Here is a 22320-nt window from a genome sequence, read left to right as displayed (position 1 = left end):
CCATGCGTCGGCGTCTTCCACGCTTATTTTCCTTTCGTGGTTTCTCCTCGCAGGCGAAGGACCGGTGGCAGCTGACGGACGAGCACCGTCCGACTGTGTCTGCTCTCGACAAGTACCGCCAGGTGCTCTCCGCCGACCGTCGCAAGGCGATACGCCGGTCCGACTTTTTGAAGTTCACCGGCGGCCGTCAGCCTCTGATTTCATCGCATCTGAAAGCCAACCTTCTCGGTATGTGTCGTTGCGTCGTGTGTATATAGCCTGCGTTGTTTTCGCTATACGGCCTATGTTAGGCCATTTTGTGCACTTTTTACGCCCGTATGTGCTGCTGTGTATCGGTGATGGCTATATATGCTCTCTGATCGTATGGGTGGTTACTTGCTACGCATATCTTACGACATTCAGCCTCTGGAATCTTCGTATGGTGCATCTTCGCTTGCTACATGACCTACCGCATTATGCGCCCTGAAGACTATGCGTGGGTAGACGCCGAACGACAGCGCATCGAAGCGGCAAAAATCAAGATGCAGCGCATCATCGAATTGGAGAAGCGTGGCGAGGCTGCAGGCACCTCAGCTAAATAATCTCCCATCGAAGTGTAGATGCGAGGTATACTGGGAACAGTAATGCTATAGTCCACGCTATCGCAACACTTCGCGTAGGACTCGATCACATGCGCGGCAGTCATGCCGTGAATCTGCGGCGCGTGCTCTCACTGCCAACGGCCCGGCGTGAGACCTTTTTGTTCGGCCGTTATCGCCCATCTACCAGGTATTGCTATTTGCAAATTACTTGCAGCCATCGATTATCAGAAAAGACAACCCGAGTGACCCAGCCATCAATGATGAGTCGCCATCTGGAGGGGCACGTGCTAGACCCCGTGCCACCAGGTCTGGCCTGGCAAAGCCAATACGACGCGAGGGTGCTCCAGGCACTGTAATAACACCGAGTTCATTAGGAAATGGGGTTTCAAACGACACGGATTACGACACTCAATCCGCATGGTATGGTGCCCCGGCACCCACGGGTGGCAGGGCGGCACTGGTGCCCCAGTCCCCCCAAAGCGCAGATGGCAAGGTATCAGACAGTATTGCCGGCCGGATAAATGCGTCGTTTGACCGCAGCGATATCGCATATTCGGCATCGAATTTGATGGAAGGTCGCCAGTCTCCGTTGTCCGTTGAGGCGGTTCTCGATCTCCAGATTCGGCAGAATGTCTTCAACCTACCTGCGCCGAGGCTACGCGTCTGGCTCTACAACCTGGACATAGGGACAATAGCACAAGCTGCATTGAGTAATCTGTTTTCAGCAACCCCTTCTGTAGACAAGGTATTGGTAGCTGAATCCGTGCTGGCGAACAAGGTCGGGTCTGAGCACGGAGTTAGGTCGTGCAGGGACGCGTTTCTGCTGCTTAAGTTACAGCGTGCTTTATTGTTATTAGGCTTAAGATGTGAGCTCAATTTGGCACTGTACCGACCTTGCATCCAGCTGCTGAACTTTAAGCTGGACAGTATGCGCAGTGAGCACGTGGTGCATGTATGCCAGACGCTTGCTTGGTTATGGCATCGCATGGCTCTGGATGGCAAGTTGGAGAGTATTAGGGACTGTCACGGCCTGAAGGAAGCTGACGATTTACAGGCCTCTCTTTACTCCCCGCTAGTGTCCTGCTTGGAGAGGGCCGTATTGGATATCGGTCCAGATACCATTACCCGGTTACTGGATCTGCTGGTGATGTTGCAACGCCAACTGAGTAAGGGTAAGCTTATGAGTAGTGGTCGATTCATTTACTTGTAGATAGCCTACTGCGGTTGCATGAGATTACGTTCCTGAAGGTGATCGAGTTCTCCGAGGCACTTGCTATGGACTCTGCGCTAAGGACGCGTAAGTTATAGAAGTTACACATAAACGTATACACGTAATCTGCAGTGCGTGTGTTAGAGCGCGTGGAGAGTAACTTGCCGAAGCCGTTTTACTTCGTCTGTAAAGAGGTGCTGGCAAAATTAAGCAAGTCTGTGGACTACAAGGACTTCCACCTGGTGGTTAGGTGCCTGTCACGGTGCAGCAGCGTGGACCCAGTGAGTCTCAATTGCGTTTTGTTACTGTACAAATCGCTTGCGACGGGTTCCGAGTCTTCAATGTACTACCCGTTGGAACGCTTTGTGGTGGAGGTTATCCTGCGTGGTCTGGAAATAGAGCCGGTAACAAAGGATGCTAATGCAGAGCTAAGACGAACACAAACTGAGGCTGCAAGCACTTATCAAGCGGCGTTGACGCCGCTACCCTCATGTTACATCACGGTGCCAAAGGGGTACCGCCGGAAGGTGCATTCGTTGAAAGACATATCACCGCTGATATCGTGGGCCGTCGGTACACTGAAGCGTTCTATGGACCCTTCAGTGGCCGATATGTGCGACTACAGCCATATTAAGCGTCATTACCGCATGCGCAGCAGCCTACAGCTGCCCCTCACAGATCTGTTGCGATCGTCTGCCGACCGGAACAACAGCGCGCCTGCAACTCCCTCGTAATTTTGTTACACGTAGTTAATACAAACGCGATTACAAGTTCGTGCCACTGTATTGTCGACACGTGGTCCACCGTACGTCGATTTGCCTCGGGTTTTTTGGATACGAACTTATACGATTAGGTGTTGCAGTATATAGAGTTTACATGCGTTAATCTAATCCCAGTGACAATAAAATATGGGGTAACACTTTTCTCGCACCCGTTGAGTCTCAGATCTTGCGGACGTCGGCGGTGGCGACAAAGTTCTCCACCGTCTGCCTCAGCTTGGCTTCGGTCTCCGGGGACAGCTGGCCTTCCGTCTCTATGGTCTTGAGGAGGTCCTGGTGCGAGGAAAGGAGGTGGTCGATGAACAGCGCCTCGAACTTGGAGACGTCCTTGGGGTCAATGGAGTCGAGGAGACCCTTGACACCTCCGTAAATGACGCACACCTGGAGCGGGATCCTCATGGGGACGTACTGCGGCTGCTTGAGCAGCTCCGTGAGCAGGGTACCCCTGGTAAGCAACTTCTGCGTGGAAGCGTCGAGGTCGGACCTGCAGTGCAATGACGTGGCGGCGTGGTGGTACTTACCCGAACTGAGCGAAGGCGGCGACTTCCCTGAACTGCGCAAGGTCGAGTTTCATGGTACCAGAGACCTGCTTCATGGCCTTAATCTGCGCCGCGGACCCGACACGGGAGACAGAAAGACCCACGTTGATGGCCGGCCTGATACCCTTGTAGAACAGCTCGCTCTCGAGGAAGATCTGGCCATCCGTGATGGAGATGACGTTGGTGGGAATGTACGCGGACACATCTCCGGCCTGCGTTTCGATGATGGGCAGGGCAGTGAGGCTGCCGCCGCCGTTCTTGTCCGAGAGCTTGGCCGCCCTCTCGAGGAGACGGCTGTGCAGGTAGAAGATGTCACCCGGGTAGGCTTCCCTTCCTGGCGGCCTCCTCAGCAGCAGCGACATCTGCCTGTAGGCGGTGGCCTGCTTGGACAGATCGTCGTAGATGATGACGGCGTGCCTGCCGGAGTTCCTGAACCACTCTCCCATGGCGCAACCAGCGAAGGGCGCCAGGAACTGGAGCGGCGCCGAGTCGGACGCAGTGGCCGCGACGATGGTCGTGTACTTGAGCGCGTCCTTGTCCTCCAGGGTCTTCATGATGCGCGCCACAGTCGAGCGCTTCTGCCCGATGGCGACGTATACACAGTAGACGCGGTCCTTCTCGTCCTTGGCGTCATTCAGCTGCTTCTGGTTGAGAATGGTGTCGACCGCGAGGGCAGTTTTGCCGGTCTGCCTGTCGCCGATGATGAGCTCACGCTGGCCCCTTCCGATTGGCACCAGGGAGTCCACGCACTTGATACCCGTGGTCATGGGCTCGTGCACGCTACGCCTGTCGATGATACCGGGCGCAGGCACCTCGATCCTGTTCCTGAGCTTGGCCTCAACAGGGCCCTTGCCGTCGATGGGGTTGCCCAGGGCGTCGAGCACGCGGCCGAGCAGCTCGGGTCCCACCGGCACGTCGATGATACGGTTGGTGCGGCTGACGTTGTCGCCCTCCAGGATCGACCTGTCGTCACCGAAAATGACGACACCGACGTTGTCGGATTCCAGGTTGAGCGCCATTCCCGACACGCCGCTGGAGAACACGACCAGCTCTCCCATCTTGACGTCCTTGAGGCCGTAGACACGGGCAATACCATCACCGACGGTGATGACGTGGCCCACGTCGACGACGTCCTTGTGCTTGTCCCATCCAGCGATTCTGCTCTGCAGTATCTTGGACATTTCGGCCGGGGATATTTTGGCGGTGGAGAACGCGCGTGCGTTCGCCGCGTGCGGCAGCCGCCGGGCAACCGCCGCGGCCAGCGTCCTGATCAAGGGTCTTCCCAGTGGCTTCATGTTGCGCATGTTGGATTTCGGCGGCCTCGGGCGCCCGTGATGTTTGTGCAGTGCCTGTGGCCGGGGTCCGCTGCGGCGACGCTTCCCCATACACCTCCGCGGTATACGCCTGGTAGCTGCACGGCGCACAGTTACTGGCCTACCGCTTGTTCATAATTCCGAGCTGTCGTTTTAAGCAGTGTGTGCGCACATCCGGTGTGTCAGCGTATAAACGGTTGCTTAGAGCGGTGTTGTAACGCGGTGTTATTACGTGAATTACTACGTTAGAATTAGTTGGATCAATTTGAAGTTGAGTTGACATCAGCTCTGTTTTGCATTATTCATGTAACCTATGCCCTGGAATTATGGCGGCCTCGTCTTTAGCTCCTGGCGTTTTGCCGTTTCTGATGTTCCGCCTTTTGTAGCAACAAGGCGTCGTCATACTGTCTAACAATGTCCAACAGCTATTTAGGCTGTTGGTAAACGTTTAATTGGGATAAGGGTCTTTATTCGTTGTTTACCTGCTATATCGGCAACGTCCAAGCCGCCGCCACGCGGAAGGTTGCTTCTGTTGGCCTGTACCCAGCGGAATCGCAGCGGCACGGCACACATCGATCATCTATATGCTTATACATACGATAACCGGTAATTATTTCGTGTATTGGTCCTGTATTTAACAAATTAGCCTGTCATTGTCACGCGTGATGTGTGACCTCCCCGCTGCTCTCCCAGCGCCTTCGGCCGCGTCAGCATAAGATTCAGCAAACACCGACATTAGTTTATTTATATCCGCGGTTGCCTGTGGCAGTGGCGTTGTGTTGAGCCTTTTTCAGCCTCAACGGAATAGTCAGACAGCACATTGCTTTTCGCCCTGTCATAAAATTTGAGAGCGGCGGCTGTGTGCCTGTGGACGTACGCATTTGCATTCATATACGTCTGAAAGGTGGCACTGGCTCGCTTGGAGCCCATTTGGTGTGTATATTTATCGTGAATCCGTGGCGTAATTCCTCTACGTTGCCGTCTGCTTTTACGGTTACTGCTTTTGTGGATACTGCTTTTGCGGTTACTGTTTCATGTGACTTATTGTGTACGCGTTTTCGCGCATCGTATGAATAATCTGGTGGTTGGGATGCTCATTTAACTACTGTTTTGTTATTCGGATTTTAATTTCTTTCTCGATAATTGTATGGCCAATTTCGTCTGATTTGCCTAGGATTCATTCCGGGATATACTTTCGGCATTGCCACGAGTTTTCTTGCGGATTGCAACGATATATAGCTCAAGACTGCATCGGCAAACTATAATGGGTGCCGCATGCCTGGCCGGCGATTGGTAGGCCTTTGTGTCGCCGGTCAGCAGCGTATCGTAGCAGCGCCTTTTGTCGTAAGATGTGAAGATACAGGTAGCTTTTGGTGAAGATGACGGCAGCGAATCGGCAACAGCTGCTCCGATGGCGGACAGTGTCGTACATCCTGAGCTTGCTGATACTGTGCTTCCAGCAGGTGGGCCTGATGAACTACATGTACCGGAGCCAGTCGTGGGCCCTGTACTTGGCGGTGTTCGACGTCATATGCGTCTGCAACTGGATTTTCTACACGTCGCCAAAGATGGTCGGAATCAGGGGCGCGAACTGTTGGATTATTTACAGTCGTGTCATGACCGTTAAAGTCATCGTGTTTTACTACATCGTCTTGCCCGAGTTCTTACCGAGGGAGGGGCTCTTGTTTGGCTCTGCGTGTGGCGCAGCCACTGAGATTTTGATCTTGTTGCTACTGACTCCGACGCTGTACGTGCTGACGTCTTTCCGGGCGGGGGTGCACCTGTACGGCGACATGAGCTGCATCTCCTCTGAGCGCCTCATTCACACCGACCTGATCATCCACGTCACATTCGATTTGCTGGATGTGATTGACATGTGCCATGTCTACCTTACCATCCCCTCGGTGTTTGAGTACAGGAACTACATCACGGACGCCTTATGCGGCGTGCTCATTGCGACGGGCATATTCCTGCACTCGTACAGTTTCCCCAGGATGAGCGAGACTTCTAGGGCCAAGGGCACCATAGGCTTCAAGGGGGGCGCCTTGTACAGCGCGAGTGACGTCTACTACTGCCGCAAGTATGCGGCCATTGTGGGCATCTTCTTCGTGGACGTCCCCTTCGCCATCTTCCGCTCGGTCTTGTGGATGCTGCTCGTGAATCACACGATGTTCGGGCCCTTCCTGCTCAAGAACATCTGTTTCATCATAATACAGGCTGCGCGCATCCGCCACTGCACGATTGGTATCCGCACCCTGGATTACTCCAAGACACTCACCGAATATAAAGGTGGGTTCCTGTGATGTTTGCCCTCATAGTGTATGCAGAGGAGGAAAGGCGGCCGATTCTGGTAACTGATATTGTTCTGGACGACGATCGTCCTTCGGGTGTGGGGGAGTTGCACGAAGGCCGCGAAGGCAGTCGATCCGAACAGAGGAAGTCGTTCGTGCGCTTCAATACTAAGCCTGAAAAGGTGGATGAGAAAGACCCCAAAGACCAGCCAGCCACGGGGCAGAACACGACCGATTCAGCGACTGACGATGAAGGGACGTTCACGGGGATCACGATCCCCGAGGGGTTTTCTGTAAAGGCGGTGAACTTCAGGGCTCTGTTCAAGAAGATAGTGATGGCCATCAGCGTGGGTAGCAAGTGCGAGATGGCGCACCTGCTCGACTCGACGCTGCAGCTCTCGTTGTGGCAGAACGCCATTATCGCAATTCCTCACATCGTGCTATGGGCCGTCGAGGTGACCATTGTGATCGCATTCTACCGGCTGGACTTGCAGAGTACGGCACAATACGTCGACCTGTTCCACTTCCGCGGACTCCTGAGTGTGTCATTCTACAGACTACCGCTCTGCTTACAGTTTACTCCCTGTCTCATCGTCGCAGCCAGTCTGGTGAGCCTGGTATGTTGGATCATGGTTGGCCCCTTGATCGGAGCGCTGTTTGTCGCTTTCCAGGTCTTCGTGTCGCTGGTATCGTTTTCGTTTGTGCTTTTGTCGCTGTCTGAGTTCATCCCGGCGCTGCGTATCCTGGCGTTCATCTCGGAGCATACCATGGGAACCCCCAGGGACTACCTTTTTTTCATGTTCGGCGTGCGCCCGTTTCTGAACTTGTTGAGTGGTCTGTATCCGTTCCTGTGTCTCACCCTGGGCAAGCACTACATATACTACATAAACCCCTCCCTGGTGAGTACGGAGGGCGCCGACCTGCTGGGCGAGTCTGTGAAGCTGATCAGCGGCACCTTCGCCGTCAACAAAGAAGGTGGGTTACTTGGTTTGTGCAAACTTAAGGAGTGTCAGGGTTGGTACAAGACGAGTCTTTTCCAATATCGCTGGCGTCTCTGCTCGTTTTGACCAATGCGGTTATCATGTGCGCGCCGCCATCCTCGCACTCGCTGCTAATCGGCCCAAACCTCATCAAGGCGATCAGGTGGGTGGAAAGGACCTAGATTTCGCGTTTACATGACAATTAGCAAGTACTATCATCTGCTGTTGCCTGTTTGATCGATTGTTGCATCTGTTTTGCGTCTGGTCCATACAGATGATGTCCATCTGTCTACATGATGTGGATATGCATTCGCCATTTTGCATTCCGTTAAATGACGGTTTCCACACAATGGCAATGCTATTTTGTACTGCTACGTAATGTAATGCATTCGCATATGTGGTACGAATCGTGCAAATTTTTGGAATATGATTGAGCTGCGTTGTCTAGTGCAGTCGATGGGTGCACAGTTGATCAACCCATAATCCGTGCCGCCGTTATTCGCTGAAACAGCACATATCGCTTCGCAGGCTGGACAGGGCGCTGGCGAACAGCCACAAGAACGCGTTCATGCGGACGTGCATGATTCGGCTCTACTGCATACTGATGGTGGTGGGCAACAACGGTCGTGAGTACTCGTGCGCCATTGTGTTCTACATCGTGCACATGCTGATGATACCGCTGTACGGCCTCTTGTCGAAAGGCGTGCGCCGCTCCAACATCGAGGCGGTGCACCAGCAGGCCATGTGCGCGGACATCCTGAGGGAGACCCGAATCCACCGCACCCGGTACAACAGGCTGCTGACCTACGAGAGGGCGCACGTGAACACCACTCCTTTGGGAGAGAACCACTGGATCTTCAAGAAGTACCAACGCAACATGATGTTTCTCTAATTTCTCTTGTGCTTCGGCTGCTTGGAGGTCCTGCTCTTGTCCATGAGCATGACGATCCACCCCTCCTCTGGGTTCGAGAGGAGCGATGGGTCATCAGTCAACCGCGTGTTGACCTCTACTACATCGAAGTGGCGTACTGCATCGGGCAGCAGCACGTCCAGTGGGTCGGGCATGTGCAGAGTGCAGGCAACCCCCGATGCAACAACCTGTTTCCGGCTGCGTTTTTTGCTTCCCTTGGTGCTGCATAGGGCGCTGGTGAGTTCGTCACTGAACTCAACCGCCTGAACAGGTTCGCCGCGCTTTATCTGCTGGACTGCGGGATGGGTCTCGTGGAGTCCTACGAGGTGGATGCTGCGTGACACTCAACTTCGGCAGTTGCCAGTGGCTTACCCGTTTGGGAGGCAGTAGTAGTAGACATCGCCCACTACAGTGCGTTGCGAGCTCTTGATGGGTATCTGCGAGCGGTCAGCCTATGCACATCGGCAACGTACACAGTAGTCCAACGCTGGGATGTCTTGAACCCGCTTGACGCCGTTGAGCAGGTCGGACACATCCGTTTCCGCCAGACCGGACAGCTTGGCGAAGCCGGCGACAGCCTGCTCTTCAGGGAGGAAGGCCGTGCTGCCCAGCGTTTTCGGCGCTGGAGAGCGCGCCGGAGGCGGACCGAACGCGATGTGCGATATGTAGTATCTGTCTGTATTACCGTATCTGACGGCTGCATATAAGGAGTCCATTTTATTCGCTAGAGTCAAGCACAAAATCGTTGGCGATCTTGCCGCCCGCGGAGGGTTGCTTGCGACAGGTGTCGAGGAAGACGTTGATCTTGGTGGCCTTGTTGCCCTTGAAACTGAACTCGAACACGTCTTCAGCCTCGTCTTTCGCGCGCTCCGTGCTATCGTGCCCCCAGGGTTCCATGTCTGCGGGCCGTAGAAGCGGCGAGGAGGCCCCCGGCGCGGTGGCGGTGATGTCTGCTAGGTCTATGTCTCCTGTGTAGTCGTCATCGTCGTAGCCATCAACCAGGCTGCCCGATATGTTAATGATGTGCCGTTTGATGGGCTCGACCTCCTCTTCGTCGTCCTCCTCGAACCATCGATCTGGGTCCACTATCACGTGTCGTTTCTTGTTGCTCATCCCGCCGGACCTGGAGTAGTTGTACATCCTCTCGAGGTTGTTGAAAACAAAGTTTTCACAGCAGTGGGAGTACGCGCGCTTGAGGTCTTCGAACAGGGTGCTGCAAACGGGGTCCTGGAATATCCATTCCACGAGCCCATCCAGGGCCCACGTGTCTATGGTGCTGAGGATGCCGAGGCAGACGCTTTCCAGCATCGACCCCCCGTCCCTCCCGGCGCTGATTTTGGTCTTCAGGATCCAGAAAACCGGCCTCAGAACGTCGTACTTTATGATGTGCCGTTCTACGCTCATGTCCTTCATCTTGATGCACACGTGGAGGAACTTCATGGCTCCCACCGTGACGAACTTGTCAAACGGCCTCAGCGAACTCGCCAACACTCGCAGCGGCAACTTGTGGCTCTGAACGCGCAACTTGAACCTGTGTCTGTGCTCGCGCGCGCAGAGTGACAGGAGCTCCATTGCGTGCACTTTGGCCACTCGGATGGTGGGGGAGTCGGGAACGTTATCTCCGAACACCCGCTCAATAAGCCTGTCCAGCACCCCGTTGTCGTAAAACAGCGAACACATCTCGTCCTTCTCCGGCAGGTCCATATTTTTCGGGTCCAGCAGCCGGAGGAATATGTCACGTGTCTGTGCCTGCACTCCCCCATCCGGGTTGGTAGCGATTACGTCACAGAGCGCAAACAGGAGCGATGGCTCGCTCTTCGCTTCCGCGTCAGCGAAAACTGCCGTCCTTACGATGGACGGGAACACCTCCAGGCACAAGTTGAATATCTCAACGGCGAGTGAGACGGGGTCCATCAGCCCATGCCGACGAGTGCCGAGCAGGTCGGGTCTGTAATCTTGCATCCGTGCAAGTGCGCCTTTTAGCGCCGTGTATTCGCGGTCCATGGATTCGTTTTTCGGCAGTAAGTGCTCCCTGAAGTCGCGACACGCTGGGGCGGTACCGTCCAGGTACCCAATGAGCTCGATGAGAAGCTGGCTGTGCTTAACCAACAGCAACAGCGAGATGCGATCCGGCTGGTTTACACCCTGCGAGCACCTGGCGGCCCCCAGGAGCTCGCGCAGGAGCAAAGCCGCCATGTACTTATGGGGAAGCTGCTCCTTCAGCGACTCCACGAAGCCCCGACCGTCGCTGGACAGTATGTTGAGGATCTCGTTGGTGTTCGAGAACAGGACGGTGTTGAGCCGCTGAATGGAGAACTCGTCCAGCTGCCTGGGCAGCACAACATCCTTGAGGTACTCGATGCGGTAGCTTGAGTGCACCAGTCTGTAAAATGCGGGGTTCCCCAGCATGATGACGTCGTGGTGTTTGACGTGTTGTCGAAAAAACTTGACGTGTTCTAAGCTTATATTTTGCGATAGGAGCTCTGCGTCGTATTCGAACGCCTGCAGGAGATCGATGAACATCTCGTCGCTGACGAAAACGTGCATGAGCTCCAGGTTCCCGCACCAGTTCAGGATGAGCCTCGACATGATCGCCGCTATTGCCGACAGGGTGGACAGGTCCTCTATTTCCACGCAGTTGCGCATTATAGCAAATGTCTCCATAAGCCACCGCTTGTCCAAAAGATCCATGTACACCATATCGGACACCGAGTTCTGTGACAGCATCGCGTCGAGCGTGGTCTCCAGTTTGCGCAGCTCGCCGACGGTGGGCACGGGCAGGACGCGGTACATCACATTAAATTTGCTCGACTCGTTTGGCGAGCTCGAGCCGTTCTGCCCGGATCCGCTGCCAGAGCCGCCATCCCCGTCGCCATCGAGTTCCGTCTCGGAACCGCTGCCGCCGTCGCGGTCGCTCGACTGTATGCATTGCTCGTCGACTAGGCCGCTGATATACGTCCTGCGCCGTTTGCGTTAACCGACGCCGAAACTAACCAAAACGACTTGTGCCCCACCACGTTCTGAAATGAGAGCGCCCTGTAGAGCCGGCCTTCCCCTCCTTCTTGCCATATGATGATGGAGTCTGTCACGGGATGAGCGGTGGATGTATACTACACAATTACGCGTATATTAGATCACATAGCCCATGAAATGCACTTGAAACCTTAGTAACAACACGCAGAATCATGTAGACACCGTTATTTCCGTATATAAATCGAGATGTGTACATCGATGTTGGAGAACGGCTAGTCCCGCATCTCGGGGTCGAAACCCGTGGTTATACACCCCCGAAAAAACAGCTTGGCACTTATAAAATTGGCAAAAGCCAGGTGTTACCGGCAGTTCACCAGGGGAAGCACAAAAAGGCGTCTCAATGCCGCACCGACGCTTACCATTTTGCGATGAGTAGTTCGTGTTGTACAAGATGTTAGAGATGACCACCACGGTCATCCCCTCCTGCTCGAGCTCGATGACTATCTGCGGGCTTCCCTGGTCGGTAGGCTCCTTGATATGGCAATATCCCGTGCCCTTGTCCACCCATGTATCCTGCGTATCGATATTCCCGTATCCAGCGGAACCCACGTTCGACGAATAAATCTCGTACAGCTTCACGCGCCTGCACGACGCCGGGATGCCGTTGACGGGGTGTGCCTTCTGCAACCGCGGTTCGCTACGCAGCTCCACCTCGATGGCTTCCAGCTCATCCTGCCCCGGCTCCACTGCCATGGGTTCTACCTGGTGGTCATCGCAAACTGTGTGGCAGTAATCCACATTATTTTATGACAGTTTGGAGTGCTACGCGTGGCCGTTCCCCAGTCACCCGCGCCAGAGCGCGAGCACGAGGGACACTCGGTTTTCAAGCTCCATCGGCCGAATTGGGGTCGAGTCAACCTCCTGCGGCGCTATGTAAATTTCGGTGGTCATCTGCACGACTGCGTCCTTCGGGACGGCCGCGCTGTGGCATCCTACGAAGGCGCGCTCCCCGGCGAACTCCACGAACGGCTCGTTGTTCGACGAGGTGGCGAACAGGAACACGTCGGGCACCGCGTCTTCCGCGAACTCGAGGCGGCGCAGCATACCGTGGTCCACGGCGTACTCCGAAGGTAGCGTAGACGTGGGATAGCTGGGGAAGAAGGAGCGCTGCAGCAGCAGCTGCTCACACGCCCGAAGCACCCTCTTCTCGTCGGGGATGCAGACCATGTTGTTTGCTGCAGCGTAATGAGCGCGTATGGCATGTCAGTGGGCATGAAATCAGCGTCAATCTTGGGAACGCGCCAGGTCACATGCCTTCGGTGCGGTTCACGTAGAGCGTGTAGCGTATGCACCGGCGTCACCACAGATCGCTATTCCGAATGAAGGTGCATATGGCACCGAAAACGCAAACGATTCACCAAGTACGTATGCAACAGAACCAAAAATCGATACCACTACGTTCACCACCCGGCACCACGTCGCCGTCGTTATGCAGTTGACTCACCGATGCCTGAGACTGGGTCGCAGGAAGTGACTCCGAAAAGAACCCCGTTGATTCTCACGAGGCCTGGGTTGGACAGGAAAACGACGTTGTCGGGGTACTCCACGCTGCGTAACTCCGATTCCGAGCTGTTGAGCGGCGGCTGCGGCAGCGGGTATCCCGACAAAACGTCGTAGCAGTGTGGCACGATGACGAATTTCGTCCCCTCGAGTTGCGAAAGATCCGCAAGCAGCGATATCTCGTGGAAGAACCGCTTGTATATGAACGTGATGTCCCCGATGCGGCTGAGTCCATCGCCGTCGACCTGAGTGGTTACTGCCGCCCTCCATATTCAAAACGTACTGCAACTTGCCGCACGCTGACGAATGGGCCCATGAAAAATACGACGTGCGGCCGGTCCCTCTTGATTTTGTTGAACACGTGGTTGAAGCTGACGGGCTCCAGGGACTCGGTGAGCAGGCAGCCTCGGACCACCGATATGTGTATGTTCTGGTTCTTGAACTTCTGGTTGGCGTGGTTGGTGGCCATAGGGGCGTCTGCCGGTATGCCGCAATCTGCAAACAATGACCGTCAACTGTCAAATCACATACGCAGCTTGGAGGCAACGTATCTGACGCCGAACTTGTCCTCAAGGCACCTGCCGGTCACGGCGGCCATCTGGCCTGGGAACAGGCACACGTCATCGAGCGCGTGTATGTTTGTGATTTGCGCCTTGACGCCGTAATCGAACACCGTGGTGCCCTGCACCGTGACGTTGAGTTCGTTGAGCGGCACGTCGCCCTCCGCACCGATCCTGCCGTAGGCGGTCACGTCGTTGTCGCTGAAGTTCTTCAGCGGCTTGAGATCGCACGCTATGCCCTTGGACTCGCAATAGCCCTTGAACAGGTTCGTGAACCTGGTGATCTTGCCGTTGATGCATGCGTCGACCGCGGCAGCGTCGGCGGTGGCGCACTTGTATTCCGGGATAACATCCTCAACGTCTGCGGCCGACATGTCAACCGGCATCGATACTTACGTAAACTACAGGAAACGCACAACAACCACGGTATTTATGACGTGTTAGCACAGTCACCATTACAGTAGGCCAGGCAGCAACCAGCGTGCAGCGCATCTGGCACCCTAACCCACACCAACATTAAGCGGCAACAACAGGCATGTATACAATCACGACCGTAACTAACCGAAGCTCATGTGGGCCTTGTTTGCGGTCTCCACTCCGCGCTGGAGTTCCACCTTCCCGGACTCCACCAGGGGAGCTCGCCGCAGGACAATCTCCTCCAGCGTCTTCTGGCGCATGGCGTCCTTGTTCTCCACCAGCTCCAGCAGCCCCGCCGCCACCTGCGCCCGCCGGGCGCCGTCGACGCTACTCGCGCCCTGCGCGCGGAGCGACTCGAGCTGCTCCTTCAGCCAGCGGTTGACCTTCATCATCTCGCGGGAATTCCCGCCGATCGCCTCGAGCCGCGAGGCTAGGTCGTCCAACAGCGGCCATTTTATGCTGGAATCCAACGACTCGCGCTGCTGGCCGTCAGTTTCGTCCACACACCGCCTACCAGGATGTCTGCGATGTTGTAGACCGAGACTTCCTCGGGCTGATGGCCACCGTCCACGTCCATCGTACGCACGCAGCTAAGTGTTAGAAAGCGGTGACACTATGTGTGCTGGAAGGCGGTGGCGCGACCCGTCGCGCATCAGCCCTCACTGCTTCTTGGCGAAACGCGACAGCGCCGCACCGCGCACAGAGCCGCGCACGCGGCGCTCGCCAGTGGAATCCTCGAAGGTCATGGCATCTATAATGTGCTGCTTCGCCTCCTGCCCGGCCACCTTCTGCTTCCGCAGGTTGCGCAGCCGGTCCCGGGCGGCCTGCTGGCGTCGCTGGAAGGTGCGCTCGTACGCCGCAACCTGATGACTGTTATCACTAGCACCTATGCTGCCTACCTTAGACGCCGTTTTGGCCTTCATCGATCGCCTCTTCTTGCGCGTGTTCTTCAGGATCTCGCCGCCGCTGTCCACGGTTGCCGCGGGGGCGGAAGCACCCTCCTCACTTTCAGCGGCAGTGTAGTCGCGGTTGTACGCGCCGATCTCCACGTTCTTGACCGTGATGGTGTCGTACGGGATCTTGTCGAGCATGCGCTGCACCTGTTTCTTCGAGCTCGGCTCGTACGGGTTCGGCGCGAACGCGTCGAAGTTTGCGATGCCGGCGCCCGGCACCAGCAGCGTGGACACTCCGGTGGTGGTGCCGACGGCGCACACATCTTCGAACGGCTGGAACTTGATGTCCCGTGCCGACTCGGCTGGGAACTGGTGCTTCAGGTACAGGCTGGATTCAGCGCCGCCGACGCGCGAGAATGCGTCGCGGTAGTACTCCACTCGGCCGCCTATGGCCATGGCCAGGATTCCGGTCTGGCTCACCGCCATCGCCTCCGGGGGGGTGCGGCCGGTGAACTGTCGGCTAACGGCCTTGCTGTAGTTGCGGAGGTCCCACACGTTCCAGAACCCGTCGAACCCCGACGTGGCCATGTAGTGGTTGTGCACGGCCATGGAGACCACGGGGCCCTTGTGGGCGAGCATCTCAACTCCGGGGCGGCCCTCGTTGGGCGTCCACAGGGTGACCACGCCCGACGTGTGTCCAAGGTGGATCACGCCGTTGTCCTTGTTGTGCCGCATCACCTTGCACGGCCCCTTGCGCGTCTTGTACCGCGCGACCACCTCGCCGCTCGTGATGTCCTGCCAGCTCAGCTCGCCGAACTCGCCGATGGCGGCCATCAGCCAGAAGGGCGCCATGTACTCCAGCTGGTACGTCAGCCCGAGGTCGCGCAGGCAGTACACCTCCACGCCGTTGTTGTCGTACACGTGCACGTACTTCTTCTGCGCGACGGCCAGCAGCTCGTGGTTGTCGAGCAGCTGGATGTCGCGGATCGTCTGCTTCACGGAGATGTCGAAGCACGGCTTCATGTCGATGGCGTCGAACAGCGCCAGCTGCCCCTTTTCGCCTCCGAGGAGCATGTAACGGCCGTCACGGGTGTAGTCGCAGCGGTAGGGGCCGTGCTGCAGCTGCAGTGAAAACGACTTACGCCGGGTGCCGACGTCAACCGCGTCGAGTATTTGGGCTTGCGATACGTTGTAGGTCTTCTCATCCTCCCCAACCTGCAGGAACCCGGCCTGGTTCGGCAGGAGCACGGAGGTGGCGTCAGCCTCGGCTTTGGCAGTCTTATGCACCTTCTTGTACTTCTGCACGTTGCGCTGTGCCTGCGCCTGCTTGAACTGCACAGCGATGACTAGCTCGTAGTGGCGCAGTAAACGCTACCTTCTCAGCCTTTCCACCGAAGAATTTGGCGTGGAAGACCTTGGTATCCCGCACTTCAGCCGCCATCTCGCGTACGTTGAAGTTGGCGGCGATAACGTTGCGATATCTTGAGCGTTCAAGCGGTCAAATCTCCATGATAGTTCTGTATGGCGGGTCTAAAATAGTGGGCGAAAGTGCCAGATACGGAATCTCGCGCGGAGCAGCCGCGTGGTTGCCCTGCTGCGGAGAGGATGTAGTGCTCCATATTCCGCCAATACATCCACAGTCTGGCGATGTGAGTACAATTCTTGCAATAAGTGCGCGTGATGTGTCAGGACTTTGCTGCTAGAACGCAATAGCTTTGCCTCCTTGGCGCCGTCGTCGTACCAGCAGCGTCACTGCTGTCAACGGCAAAAGCGGGAGTAGCCGCCGCCACTGCCTGTTTCCATTAACGACAGTTCCGTACATCTAGCGTTGTTAATATATTGGCTATTTTGGTTGTTGCGGATAGACACCCATCGCAATGTCGACAGCCCATCGGCCGACGTGGCACACGGCCATCGGCCGCAGTCCGGGAGGTAAGCGGGTCTTTGTGGACGCCAGACGCGTGCAGCCAACTTCGGGACGTTCAAGGTGTCGAGCCGTGATATGCCGTCGCATACCGAGCTCAAGCGGCGTGCCCCGGTCAACCCCGTTGCCGACGAAGGCGAGGGGAAGGCGCAGAAGACCTCCGAGTACCAGCGCGTGCTGCGCGAGAAACTGGAGAACTCGGAGAGCGCCCACCGTGCAAAGGGGGACCTGCAGGAGCGCATCGGCGCCACGCGCAATTTCCTGTCGCTTGAGGACACCGTGAAGCTGCTCAACCAGGACGTCAACGCCTTCCCGGAGGACTCTGACGACTGCGCCGCAGGGGAAGACAACGGCGGCGGCGAGTCGGATTCGGACGACGATGAGGCCATGTTGCTCCGCGAACTCGCCAAGATAAAGAGCGAGAGGGAGGAGGCTCGGCAGCGCGAGCTGCAGGAGTCGCTGCAGTCGGCTGGTGAGCGTGAGCGCATCCTCAGCCAGAACCCGCTGCTGGCGAAGACAGCCCCTGAGAGGCGTTGGGACGAGGATGTGGTCTTCAAAAATCCCACCAGGGAGGTCAAGGAGAAAAAGGAGTAAGTTGCCTCCATGCCAGTTTCACAAGAGCCGTGGGTGGTGGTCATCAAGATGACCACGGGAACTGCCCGCAGCGTACGTGTCTGTATGTTGTTGCATAGTGCTGGTGGCGCAATCCGTTGGACACGATTGCGTACTGTTTCTGCTTTTTGTTTTCATGTACCGGTTTACAACATTAGCTGCTTTCGCACGGTGTTTTGTTGCCGTGGGGCATTGGTGGACGCGCTAACGGTTCACAGGTTCGTCAACGACGTGGTGCGCAGCGAGTTCCACCGACGGTTCCTGCACAAGTACATCTCGTAATCACTTCTTGTTGGTCACGTTGAACTTGAAGAACATGATGTCGCCGTCCTGGACCACGTAGTCCTTTCTGCGGACACTTTTATAATGTAAATGAAATCGCTCACCCTTTTTGGAGGTAGCGGCCGTTCGCCTTCACCTCGTTTTCGCTGCCTGCACAAGCGTGATCGTTTCGGTGTAGGCGACCCACCGAACTCGAGGATGTCCTTGTAGTTGTACGTTTCGGCGCAGATGAAACCGCGCTCGAAGTCGGTGTGGATCACACCGGCGGCCTGCGGCGCCTTCGTGCCGTTGCGGATCGTCCAGCACCTGACCTCGTCAGGACCGCACGTGAAGTAGTGGATGAGGTTGAGGCACGAGTAACCACTGGAGATGATCTTGTCGATTCTGCTGGTGGCGCCGTTCTTGTCCTGCAGGTACGCGGCGCGCGCCTCGTCGGTGTCGAACGCCTCAAGCGCCTGCTCGAACTGCGCACTGTACGGCACGATCGGGCCGGGGTTGTTCTCGGCAACCCATTTTGCGATTTTGGCCAGCCACTTGTTCTTCTGCCTGACGAAGTCCTTCTCGCTCAGGTTCACCAGGTACACCACGGGCTTCGCCGTGAGGAAGTTGTACTCGTTCAGAATCGGCACCTCAGACGCCTTCCAGTTGGCGTGCGAGATCCACTGGTTCTTCTCCAGCACCTCCTTGGCCTTGGTCATGGTGTCGAACTCCTCCTTCTTCGCCTTCACCTTCATGTTGCGCTGGTACACCTTGTCGATCTCAACCAGGGCCTTGGTGCACTTGTCCAAGTCCTTCAAAATCAGCTCCTGGTTGATCGTCTCCAGGTCGTTGATGGGGTTGACCTCGCCGTCGGTGTGGACGATTTCGTCGTCCTCGAACCCCCTGACCTGCACGCGGGTTATGTTACAGGTGAGAAACACGCCACTCAAAGCAACCATGTATCACCGCGACACTCACCACGTGGTATATGCCGTCGACGGCGTCGATGTGGGACAGGAAGGCGTTACCCAGGCCCTCACCCTTGTGCGCTCCTCTCACGAGTCCGGCGATATCGAAGATCGACAGGCACGCCGCGATCTCCTTCTTGGGCTCGAACACCTTGCAGAGATGCTTGAATCGCTCGTCAGGCACTGCGAAAATGTGAGTCATGGGCATCAGAGGTCACCGATAGCAGCAGGACCGCGATTTTAGTCAGAGGGAAGCTCATTACTAACCACACATTGTGTCAATACGACCATATACACAACTACTGATGCCGAGCAAGGACCAGCGCTCCTGCAACTCACCATTTATGACAGCCTCGTGCGGATTGATGGTACAGAACGGGAAGTTCTCAGCCGGAACCATCTGCTTGGACAGCAGATTGAACGTGGTCGACTTCCCGACGTTCGGAAGTCCCACGAGTCCCATTTTGAGGTTGTTCTTAGGCCTGCGAGGGATGACTACTCCGAGGTCAAACCGACCTTCCGAGCAAAACCCGGGGTTCGGGCTGCGCCGCCTTGTCCTTCGGTGCCATATTTATTCGATTCGGGTATGATTCGGCTAATTTAAAAACCTTGCGATGCAAACCTAGGACCTACGGCTACACACCATGCCGCGACTCGAACACCCGCCGCAGCCGCGTGGTGGCCACCGAAGATCCAAGCATAACTGCAGACGCAGTAAATATAACACGCATTATATACAACTAACTGGTGAGTTCAACATTTTTACGTAAAAGTGGAACATGTGTCGCAGATGGTATGATTAATCGAGGACGACGCCAGGGGCGGCAGGCCCCGGCGTTTCCCGAGACAACCACGGGCCAAGTGGCGCCTTCTGTATACTAGTGAGTGGCTAGAATTGGATTCGGCTACAATGGTGTTCCAAAGTTGGATTGCTGCGTCGTCTCGTACGGGGCACAGCAGGCGATGCTGTTGCAGCGGCTAATGTAAGGAAAAGGTGGCTCAATCTGCGTGACATGGCGATATTTGGCATCCTACATGCTTCTAAGAAAGTTGGTTGTGGCATTTGTACGAAGTACTGCCGAAAAGCCCGCAATCAGCCATAGAGTTGCAGGGGGCAGGGGCGTGCCTCAGCGCCGTTCGCCGATCTACGGTTACGGACATCCTGGCGGCACAACGGCTGCGCCAATGGCGTAATGCATTTATAAGGGCGAGCTGGACGGCTCTGGATGTGGCGATACGAGAAACAACGCCTACTGATCCGCGTGACTTGTGCGGCGTAATTGCGCACAATACCCTAACGCAGCGCTCGGCCCTCGACGCGCGAAAGGGAGCCGGGTGCTTACTCCCTTGATGCCTGGGCGAGCCAAGTCGACCTATAAGAGGTCGGAAACGAGCCCAGTTTTGTGCGATGTGCGTCTCTGGCGGTGCGCGTTCGCGCGAACTACCGATCGGCTACCTAGGACGCTCCACGACCCGTTAGGCGCGCGTTTTCTGGGTGTGCCGAAATGTCGGCGTCGCCCAGCGCGTTGCTTTTACCCGCCGAGTGTGCCGGCTTCGGCGACTCGCCTTCGCTTCCGCGCTTCATCGTGGGCGAAGGTGGGCAGCAAAAATTTGTGACCTACAAGCGGCAAGATGGCATGTCCAAGACGGCGGTTAACGCTGATTCGAGCAACTCAGCAACCGCCGCCACAAGTACACCCGTCAATGCGTCTAAGCCGGTGACTCCCACCGCATCCGCCCAAAGGCGCACGGGGAAAGACGTTCCCAGCGGAACACGGAGGAGGGCAAGACGCTCAAAGGCAACGGACAGCGCAACCCGTAGCCCCTTCTTGGCCAATGGTCACGTATCGGATATATCGTCGATCAGCAGCCTGGGCATAGACGTCAGTGGATCAGGCGTGCTCTCCAGAACCTCGAGCATCGCCTCCTCCAAGGAGGGGTCGACATTATACAAATCTACACTAGACCGCTTTACGCAGCCCGTTCGTAGCAATGAAAGGGCTGCCGATCATCGCAAACATGCTTACATCGACTCGACGCTGCTTGATGAGGCGTTGGACGCCGAGGATATCGCAAAGGCCCGTGCGGAGCTGCAGGACGTAGACTCACTTTCGCTTTCGCAGTCTCACAGCTTTAGCACCATGGGCAGCGCTGAGGACGATGACGAGCGCAGACGTAGACGACGCAAGTGCTCGCGCCTGCAGGAGACCATCATGCGCGTGCTTGCAAAAACAAAATCCGACATAGAGCATCTCGAGGAAAAAATCGCTTCGCTCGAGGAGCAGTACTTCTACCAGCCGGCCGAGACAACGGGGCTCGTGAAGGGTTGGGACAACGCCCTCATGGGCGGGCCGTACTGCAACCCGAACAGCAACAAGGCGCGGAAGGGTACACCCCCCAAAACGAAGCAGCCCCTCAGTCACTCGTTGTCGCTCGTCAACGACCACATTTTTTCGCTCACGAGCTCCACGTGCAGCCTTTCTAAAACGCTAACGCATAAACCGGAGTAATGAATTGTGCGCGACTCTACACTTGACACACTGGCGCGATGGCGGAGCAGCGGCCGCCGCTATACCTCCGCATCGCAAACCGCCTCCGCCAAGGTTGGCCGTATAACCTTTAGTGCATTTTTCGCAGCCAATGGAGACACGCCGATGTCCTACCTGGAGTTCCGGGAGGCTGACTGTACGCGTTCCTATAGCCCTGATCACGCTGCGCAGACAAGCTGTCCAAGGAACGCCATGAGGTGATAAAGATCATCGGAGCGCGCATCAGAGACATGTGCAGGTGGTTTACGTGAAGGAAGTTGCTAAATATCGCAGGGCTGAGCTCGACGACTATGTCAATTGCTACGCCGAGAAGACGTACGCCACTTTCAGTTGCCGCAAGGAAGCGAACCGGATGAAACGTTGCGTGCGGCACTATCAGGAGTTTCTTGTAAGTTGTCTATAAGCACGCTATAACGCTCTCAGGCAACTCCGGAATCGCAGCAACGAATAATGGAAGAGCGCCTCCGAAGTGGTGAGAGTCTTATCGTGCCGTCGTTCCTCAAGTACCCGGAGCAGTACCAGCCACCATACCTACATCCTGAAAACAAAGGATAAGAGTAGATGGCGTTGTATAAGGCACATATCTGGTGTGGTAGGACACAGTCGTTGTAGTGGACGACCTGCTGTCACGCAAAGGATGTCGATAGACATTTTAATTTTCAGTCAGGACTAGGTTTGTTAGTAGCACATACGCTTAGTTCTAAACGTGTAGGTATTATTGCTGATGTTGTCATTGTTAAACTTGGCGGTGTGTTTTTATTATTATCCTATCATCTTACAGTGTGCTAAGTGGCCACGTGCCTAGGGCCGATTTAGATCTTGCGGGGATGCCACCTCACGCTAAAACCGGTTGTGGGATCCAAGTCGGTCCGTTGCCGGTCGTCACTGGTGCCATCCATGCGGGCATCCCTCCAGTTTGGGCAAGAGGGTCATTCACAAAGTCGTGATCATGTTGAGCCACCATGTCGCTCGTCAGATGGGCTATCGCCTTTAACATATC

At 56.1% G+C, this 22320-nt stretch overlaps 11 protein-coding genes across 11 annotated transcripts; 6 read left to right on the top strand and 5 right to left on the bottom strand.

Annotated features, from left to right (window-relative positions):
- Positions 1–2: 2 nt before the first annotated feature.
- Positions 3–581, top strand: BBBOND_0303760 (hypothetical protein, conserved; the record flags this gene model as incomplete). Its single annotated transcript, XM_012913204.1, has 2 exons — positions 3–237; positions 403–581. The coding sequence occupies 2 exons, from the start codon at positions 3–5 to the stop codon at positions 579–581; spliced, it is 414 nt and encodes a 137-aa protein (XP_012768658.1).
- An 89-nt stretch (positions 582–670) lies between these two features.
- BBBOND_0303750 (hypothetical protein, conserved) lies at positions 671–2525 on the top strand (the record flags this gene model as incomplete). Its single annotated transcript, XM_012913203.1, has 3 exons — positions 671–749; positions 860–1771; positions 1936–2525. The coding sequence occupies 3 exons, from the start codon at positions 671–673 to the stop codon at positions 2523–2525; spliced, it is 1581 nt and encodes a 526-aa protein (XP_012768657.1).
- A 207-nt stretch (positions 2526–2732) lies between these two features.
- Positions 2733–4413, bottom strand: BBBOND_0303740 (ATP synthase F1, alpha subunit family protein, putative; the record flags this gene model as incomplete). Its single annotated transcript, XM_012913202.1, has 2 exons — positions 2733–3054; positions 3092–4413. 2 exons carry the CDS (start codon positions 4411–4413, stop codon positions 2733–2735), a joined length of 1644 nt encoding a protein of 547 aa, XP_012768656.1.
- Positions 4414–5801: 1388 nt separating this feature from the next.
- On the top strand, positions 5802–8585 carry BBBOND_0303730 (membrane protein, putative; the record flags this gene model as incomplete). The annotated part of the gene is made up of 4 exons (XM_012913201.1): positions 5802–6711; positions 6750–7688; positions 7727–7856; positions 8222–8585. 4 exons carry the CDS (start codon positions 5802–5804, stop codon positions 8583–8585), a joined length of 2343 nt encoding a protein of 780 aa, XP_012768655.1.
- A 735-nt stretch (positions 8586–9320) lies between these two features.
- Positions 9321–12329, bottom strand: BBBOND_0303720 (Serine/threonine-protein phosphatase 4 regulatory subunit 3-A; the record flags this gene model as incomplete). The annotated part of the gene is made up of 3 exons (XM_012913200.1): positions 9321–11562; positions 11598–11685; positions 11996–12329. The coding sequence occupies 3 exons, from the start codon at positions 12327–12329 to the stop codon at positions 9321–9323; spliced, it is 2664 nt and encodes an 887-aa protein (XP_012768654.1).
- Positions 12330–12419: 90 nt separating this feature from the next.
- Positions 12420–14690, bottom strand: BBBOND_0303710 (DNA POLYMERASE 2 ALPHA 70 KDA SUBUNIT, putative; the record flags this gene model as incomplete). The annotated part of the gene is made up of 6 exons (XM_012913199.1): positions 12420–12811; positions 13081–13381; positions 13420–13631; positions 13668–14057; positions 14259–14592; positions 14628–14690. 6 exons carry the CDS (start codon positions 14688–14690, stop codon positions 12420–12422), a joined length of 1692 nt encoding a protein of 563 aa, XP_012768653.1.
- An 82-nt stretch (positions 14691–14772) lies between these two features.
- On the bottom strand, positions 14773–16447 carry BBBOND_0303700 (WD-REPEAT PROTEIN BING4, putative or Probable U3 small nucleolar RNA-associated protein 7; the record flags this gene model as incomplete). The annotated part of the gene is made up of 2 exons (XM_012913198.1): positions 14773–16338; positions 16382–16447. 2 exons carry the CDS (start codon positions 16445–16447, stop codon positions 14773–14775), a joined length of 1632 nt encoding a protein of 543 aa, XP_012768652.1.
- A 436-nt stretch (positions 16448–16883) lies between these two features.
- Positions 16884–17524, top strand: BBBOND_0303690 (CELL CYCLE CONTROL PROTEIN CWF15, putative; the record flags this gene model as incomplete). The annotated part of the gene is made up of 2 exons (XM_012913197.1): positions 16884–16938; positions 16974–17524. The coding sequence occupies 2 exons, from the start codon at positions 16884–16886 to the stop codon at positions 17522–17524; spliced, it is 606 nt and encodes a 201-aa protein (XP_012768651.1).
- Positions 17525–17824: 300 nt separating this feature from the next.
- On the bottom strand, positions 17825–19340 carry BBBOND_0303680 (GTP-binding protein YchF domain containing protein, putative; the record flags this gene model as incomplete). Its single annotated transcript, XM_012913196.1, has 6 exons — positions 17825–17891; positions 17929–17974; positions 18012–18711; positions 18782–18954; positions 19111–19253; positions 19288–19340. 6 exons carry the CDS (start codon positions 19338–19340, stop codon positions 17825–17827), a joined length of 1182 nt encoding a protein of 393 aa, XP_012768650.1.
- A 936-nt stretch (positions 19341–20276) lies between these two features.
- On the top strand, positions 20277–21281 carry BBBOND_0303670 (hypothetical protein, conserved; the record flags this gene model as incomplete). Its single annotated transcript, XM_012913195.1, has 1 exon — positions 20277–21281. The coding sequence occupies one exon, from the start codon at positions 20277–20279 to the stop codon at positions 21279–21281; it is 1005 nt and encodes a 334-aa protein (XP_012768649.1).
- A 38-nt stretch (positions 21282–21319) lies between these two features.
- Positions 21320–21875, top strand: BBBOND_0303660 (hypothetical protein; the record flags this gene model as incomplete). The annotated part of the gene is made up of 5 exons (XM_012913194.1): positions 21320–21374; positions 21409–21456; positions 21492–21558; positions 21594–21708; positions 21744–21875. 5 exons carry the CDS (start codon positions 21320–21322, stop codon positions 21873–21875), a joined length of 417 nt encoding a protein of 138 aa, XP_012768648.1.
- Between the last annotated feature and the right edge of the window lie 445 nt (positions 21876–22320).

The sequence above is a fragment of the Babesia bigemina genome (genome assembly GCF_000981445.1).
Source record: "Babesia bigemina genome assembly Bbig001, chromosome : III".
Taxonomy (NCBI): domain Eukaryota; phylum Apicomplexa; class Aconoidasida; order Piroplasmida; family Babesiidae; genus Babesia; species Babesia bigemina.
This window is presented reverse-complemented; position numbering and strand designations above follow the sequence as displayed.